Source organism: Hyaena hyaena, unplaced genomic scaffold, assembly GCF_003009895.1.
Source record: "Hyaena hyaena isolate Hyena2069 unplaced genomic scaffold, ASM300989v1 scaffold_350, whole genome shotgun sequence".
In the NCBI taxonomy this organism is placed as follows: Eukaryota; Metazoa; Chordata; class Mammalia; order Carnivora; family Hyaenidae; genus Hyaena; species Hyaena hyaena.
In genome coordinates, this window is record NW_024080980.1 from 1893852 (window position 1) to 1899768 (window position 5917).

The following is a 5917-nucleotide window of genomic DNA, read 5'->3' on the forward strand; positions in this document are numbered from 1 at the left end:
TAGAGAGGCCCAGAGCAGGCACATCCACCCAACTGCTCCAGCCCTACTCTGCCCTCAGTGAGCCTTGAACTCCATACCCTCCCCCAATCCTGAGGGGCAGTCTGCCTAGGCACCTCCCACCATCCCAGCTTCTCTGCTTCTCCATGCCCTGCCCACCCTTCAGAATCTGTCCCAAGGGCACCTTTCTTTTTCTTTTCTTTTTTTTAACAAAGAGTTTATTGTCAAGTTGGTTTCCATATAACACCCAGTGCTCATCCCCACAAGTGCCCTCCTCCATGCCCATCCCCCACTTCCCCTCCACACCCACTAGTCCTCAGTTTGTTCTCAGCATTCAAGAGTCTCTCATGGTTTGCCTTTCTCCATCTCCCCCACTATTTCCCCCCTTCTTCTCCCCCATGGTCCTCCGCTAAGTTCCTCCTAATCCTCCTATACGTGCAAACATATGGTATTTGTCCTTCTCTGCCTGACTTATTTCGCTCAGCATAACACCTTCAAGGTCCAACCATGTTGCTACACATGGCCAGATTTCATTCTTTCTCATTGCAATGTAGTATTCCATTGTATAGATAAACCACATCTTCTTAAACCATTCGTCCGTTGATGGACACTTAGACTCTTTCCATGTTTTGGCTATTGTTGAGAGTGCTGCTATGAACATTGGGGTACATGCACTCCTATATGCCCAAGGGCACCTTTCAAAGGAAGGCCTCCGGAATCCCTCCCATTCCTATCTCAGCTGTGGTGTGGGGCACCCAGGGTAGGGAGGGGTCATCGGAAGTGCTGGCCTTGCCGGCTCCGGGAACTTGGGCAGCCTCCGCCCAAGGGTGCCTCTGGCGCCACCCATCAGGTCCTCATGCTACCAGACCAGAGCTCTCCCACACCCCTGAGCTGGGCCTGCACGTGCTCGGCCTCTGAGTGTGACTGTGACTTGTCTCACCAGCTGCACAATGAGCAGGTGGTTCACCTGGCCTGATGACAGTGGGTTGGGATAGGGAGGGAAGCCTGTGTGCCTCAAGGCCTATGTGTGTGGTGGCACCTCTGGGTGCAGAGCTGGGAGTTGGGAGGAAAAAGCTGGGCCTCAGAACCCCCAGTTTAGTGTGTTCTCCTTGGCTCACAGCAGGACACTTCCAGACCTGGGACAGATGATGGGATAGGAGAGGCCCATTAGGACTTCCTACTTCCCTGCCCCCCAGCTTCCAGCGGCATCCTCTCCTCACCACCAGCAGCTCTGTGACGCTATTCCCATCTGATACATGCAGGAGGAATGTGCCCTGGATCTGGGCTCATCGGGTGAGGAGAGCAGGGCTCCCTGGGGGTGTGTGGGCTCTCCTCCTGCAGGGCCTCACCTGCTGTGTCATTCTCCTGCTGGGCCTCCTCCAGGCACTGCTTGTGCTGCACCTCAATCAGCTGCAGGTAGTAACATTCCTCCTGCTGCAGGATGGTTGCGTGGGTGCCCTGGGGAACAGAGAAAGGGAGAGGACCCGTCAGCCTCATCCACGGCCTAACTCTCATCCACAGACTCTAGGAGCATGAGAGTCAACAGGGCCTGTCACTTGACTGACCCAAGTTCTAGATGGAACCCCAAACCCAACCCCAGACTAAAACCCAACCCTGACCTGTATTGGACCCAGAACTCTTGACCGTAGTCCCCAAGGCTGGGTCTGCCTTGAGGGCCCTGTTGTAGCTTCCTGGTGGTTCCAATAGTGCCGCAGCTATAACAACTTTGTCCTTTGTGTGGGTGGCACTGCTCTGGTACCTCTCTGTAGAGCTCAGAGCTGGCCCTCTAGACTCTGCTACCCTTCAGCCTGGGTTGGGAGTCCTCAGTGCTTGCCTCAGACACTGCGGACGAGTAGGGCCCAGCTAGTGCTACCTGGTTACGAAGACTTGGTCCCTGGAGCCAGGCCTGGGAGGAACCCAGGAGTCTGGATGCATCTTCCAGCCCCTGACCTAATTCCAGGAGCCTGTGCTTGGTCTCCTGGGTCACCAGGCTGGAAAGGGACACAGGCAATCTTAACTCACACGTCACCTGCCTTCTTCTTAGCTTCTAAACAATTTAAGCTATAACAGATCTAATGAAGGAGTGGAGGTTTCAGGAAATAAGAGGGGCTCCTCTTGGGTGTCTTGCCATCCCACTAAACCTCCTCTGTCCCTGTCCCTGTCCTTGTGCCTGCTTCTGGGAGGTAGGGAGAAGAGGGATGGGAAACCCCAAGTCTCTCCCCTCCCTGTTCCTGAACCCTGGCCAGGGATCAGGGATGGAGCCAGACCCATGTACTGGCATGGGGGGTGGTGGGCATTGGCATTGGAGCCAAAGGTGAGCAGGGGATGATGGCTGCCCAGGAACAGGCAGTAAAAAATACAGGTCTTGGAACCACTGGGTGGGCAAAGGCAGGTGAAGGCCTCCGTGGAGGAACCAGTGAGCTGGTAGCTTCTGCTGGTCTTTTTGGCTGCCACCCCTGGGCAACCTTCTATCAGTTTCCTCATCTTTGCTCAGGGAGGAAGAATGCCTTAGTCCCCAACAGAGCTGTTGGGGAACGTTCAGCAAGGCAGCTCCAGAATCAGGGATTCTCAGTGTCTTGTTCCTACTGCCCCGGGACAAGGTCCTTACCTCCCTCAGTGACTTGTAGGCCAAGTGGGCCTCCACCACCTCTGTTGTTGACTCAAAGTCTTGTTGCAGTGGGACTATGGGGGCAAAGCACCTCTTTCCTTAAGCATATGCCCATCTGGCTGGTGTCAAGGGTGTGACTTTGACCACTGTTTGAAGTAAAGTGATCCCCTGGAGGGATAAGCATTCCAGGTGCCAGGGAGCTCTCCATTGCGATAGAGGAAGGGGGTCTAAGCTGAAGCTGGACAACTCAGTGACCAAGAGGCTGTGCAGCCGACTCCCTCCACTTAACACTCTCTCATCCCTTGTGGAGGCCTTCGTGGAGACTCTCTGTCACAGAGGTCCTCACCATCCAACTTTCCCACATGCAGCTAAGCACCACAGCTGGCCTAGCCCAGGTGCAAGGAAAGACATCCTTGTCCAGGATGTCTTTCAGACTCCCTGGCACCTAGACTCGCTCACCCATGTGCCATGGCCCGGAAGCCCCATTGGGTTTCATCTTGGACCGCTAACTTTATCAGCTAACTGGGGTAGCGACATTAGCTGGTTAAGTCATTGAAAACTTGGCATATGGAGAGTGCCACAGATCCATATATGGATATATGGATTTCTGTATAACTGTTTAAAAGAAAGTACATGAGAGTTGAAGGAAATGTGCCGTAGTCCCTCTTTGCGGTCCCATGCTTCCCTTCTTGCCCAAAAGCATTACTGAGACTGTAACACTCAAGATGCTCTGTCTTAAGTGATCTGTGGTGGGCTTATGCTGTTCAGGCACGGGAAGAGGGGTGGCCAAAGGTGGCCTCTGGAATAAGAACCTGGGGATTGGCTTGTGTCCCACTACTGGTCTGTCTTGCTTACCTGGAGCATGCTTCTCCCTGAAGCACCTTCCCAGACCCACTGCCCTCCAGCAACAGGGTTTGTTCTGCCTTCTGCCCATTCTCCCCTCCCATCCCCCCACCACATGAACACAGGTTGGATGGTGGTAGACGTTTCTTGTTGCTGCCTTCCCACCATCCTTTACCCTCCACTGGTGCCATGTCCTCATCTCTATCGGGGAATCCACATCCTTCCCCACTCCTAATTCTTGGGGTTCTAATGAACCCTCTTCTTTTTTTAAAAAAAAATTTAATGTTTTATTTATTTCTGAGAGAGAGAGAGAGGCAGCGTGAACAAGGGAGGGTCAGAGAAAGAGGGAGACACAGAATCTGAAGCAGGCTCCAGGCTCTGAGCTAGCTATCAGCACAGACCCCGACGTGGGGATGGAACCCACAAACCATGAGACCATGACCTGAGCCAAAGTCGGATGCTTAACTGACTGAGCCACCCAGGCGCCCCTGATGAACCCTCTTCTAAGAAATCTACATGTGATCAGGCTTAAGACCGTCAGAACATTCCTGGCCTTAGTGACTGGCACACTGCCCAAGTCAGGCTGCTCAGAGCCAGCAGGCTCATCCTTGGGACTTTGGACTGAGCAATTAGACAAGTGGATTTGTCTTTCCCACTAGACTGGAAACCTCAAAGGGTGCAGGGGCTGGAACTACTGTCACTATCTTGTTGCTTCTTGTGTTGTTGTGGAACACAATGACGAAAGCCACACAGGTAAAGGCTGAATAAGGAGATGGAGAAAAACTGGATCCTCTTGACATTGTCTAAGTCCCTGGATGCAGCCATGCCTAAAAGTAGCCCTGCTTCCTAACAACATGAGTCAGTGTCTTTCTTTATTTCTTGAATCAGTTGAGTTTTCTATCCCTGTAACTAAAAGAGTCCAGACTAGTTCTCTGAGGACAGGACAATGGATGCCTTCGTTTAATGGTTCTTCTTAAGCCAGAGCTGTGGCCATGCTGTTTACCAAGAGAGAATTCTTTTTCAAAATCGCCGAAGGTTCCTAGTAGCTTCTGACGATGAAAGCTTTGGGTCAACTTCTCTAGCCAACTCTGCCCGAGCCCCCCAGCAACATAGCCACAAAGCCTTTTCTGAGAGGCAGTTTGCAGGGGGAGGGACAGGAGGCACTAGGATAACCTAGGAGCCTGGGGTATCTCTGAATAAAGTGAGGGTAGTCTGGAAGATGAGCTCTGTCTTTACCACAGCTTAGTTGAGCACTAGACTGCATCTGCAGAAGGGTAGAGGAAAGAGAGACCCAAAGAGGGATCTCGGGTCACCTAGCAAATGCACATTCCTAGATAGGAGCCACATCTCCGGCCACGAATCTGGACTGCATCAATCCCTCTTCATGGCTTAGATTTCGGCCATCTAGTCTACCACTGCCCTTTGGAGGACAGGGCCAGGTCAGCTCCCTGTAGTCCTTATCACTGAGGAATTCAGACACACTTTGAACTTCCTCTTCCACTTATTTCCCTATGCTAAATAAACATCCTCATTATCCCTCTGGACTCCAGACACACAAAGTTGGAAAATTCCCAGCCAAATATAGCCAAGCCTACTGATTCTAGGAAAGGGTTACAGGGTGGGATATAGGTGGGGTGTGGGCTTCATAGAGAATCAGTAGTAAAGATGGGTTTTTGAAGATGTGTGACTTTTACAGTTAGCCATGGAGTAAGATCATTCCAGAAAGTAGGAGCAGCGTGTACAGAAGTATGAAGGTATGAAAATGCCTAATACATGCAAGGTTGCAAAATCCTGGGGTGACTGTAGCAGGGGTCCTGAGGCATCAGGAGACAAGTTGTGGGATACAGGCAGGGGCCAGGCCTCATCAGTACCTGCTTGGATCCGTGTACTAGGTTTCAGCCCCACCACCGGCAACCCAAGGTCCCCAAGGCCTAGCAGTCAAAGCCCACCCTTCAAAACTGGCATTCAAGTCCCTCCTTATTTCTATGACTATCTACCTTTCCCAACTTGTCTCCTGATGCCGCACGTGGAGAGGAGAAAGCAGGGCTTTCTCTAAATCCCTCGCCCATTCCTGTGCTGGGCTGAGCTCCACGTGGGCTTAAAGTCACCTGACCCTGTGGGTGGGTTGAGGTGAGAGTTTCAGGCCCTACGGAGTCCCCAGTACCTTTTCTATCACAGGAATTCCTGAGGCCAGAAGAGGAGACCTAGGCCAGAGTGAGCAAGTCTGTAGCCTGCCTTCAATCCGGGTCCTCTTATGTCACCTGCCATAGTACTGGCTGGATGTGGGGGGTGATGACTAGAAGCTGGCAGGAGAACCCTGAGTCTCTGGTTGGGGGCAGGTATTAGCCAAGTCTCATTAAGTCTGCTTGCTTACTTGGGTCCTTTCCTCTCTATCCCCACTGTGAGCGCTTTCTCCTGCATGTGGGGCTCCCTTAAATCTGGGGTAGGGTGTAGATGCTGGGAGCTGTG

At 52.4% G+C, this 5917-nt stretch overlaps 1 protein-coding gene across 1 annotated transcript in view; it reads right to left on the reverse strand.

Moving 5' to 3' along the window:
• Positions 1-3075, reverse strand: part of VIPR1 (vasoactive intestinal peptide receptor 1) — a 28234-nt gene extending 25159 nt beyond the window's left edge. Inside the window, exons 1-3 of the mRNA XM_039249865.1 lie at positions 3065-3075; positions 1871-1988; positions 1347-1455 (exon numbers count right to left, since the gene is read on the reverse strand). Coding sequence (XP_039105796.1) covers positions 1347-1455; positions 1871-1988; positions 3065-3075 — 238 coding nt within the window. The remainder of the gene's footprint in view (positions 1-1346; positions 1456-1870; positions 1989-3064) is intronic.
• Positions 3076-5917: the final 2842 nt, after the last annotated feature.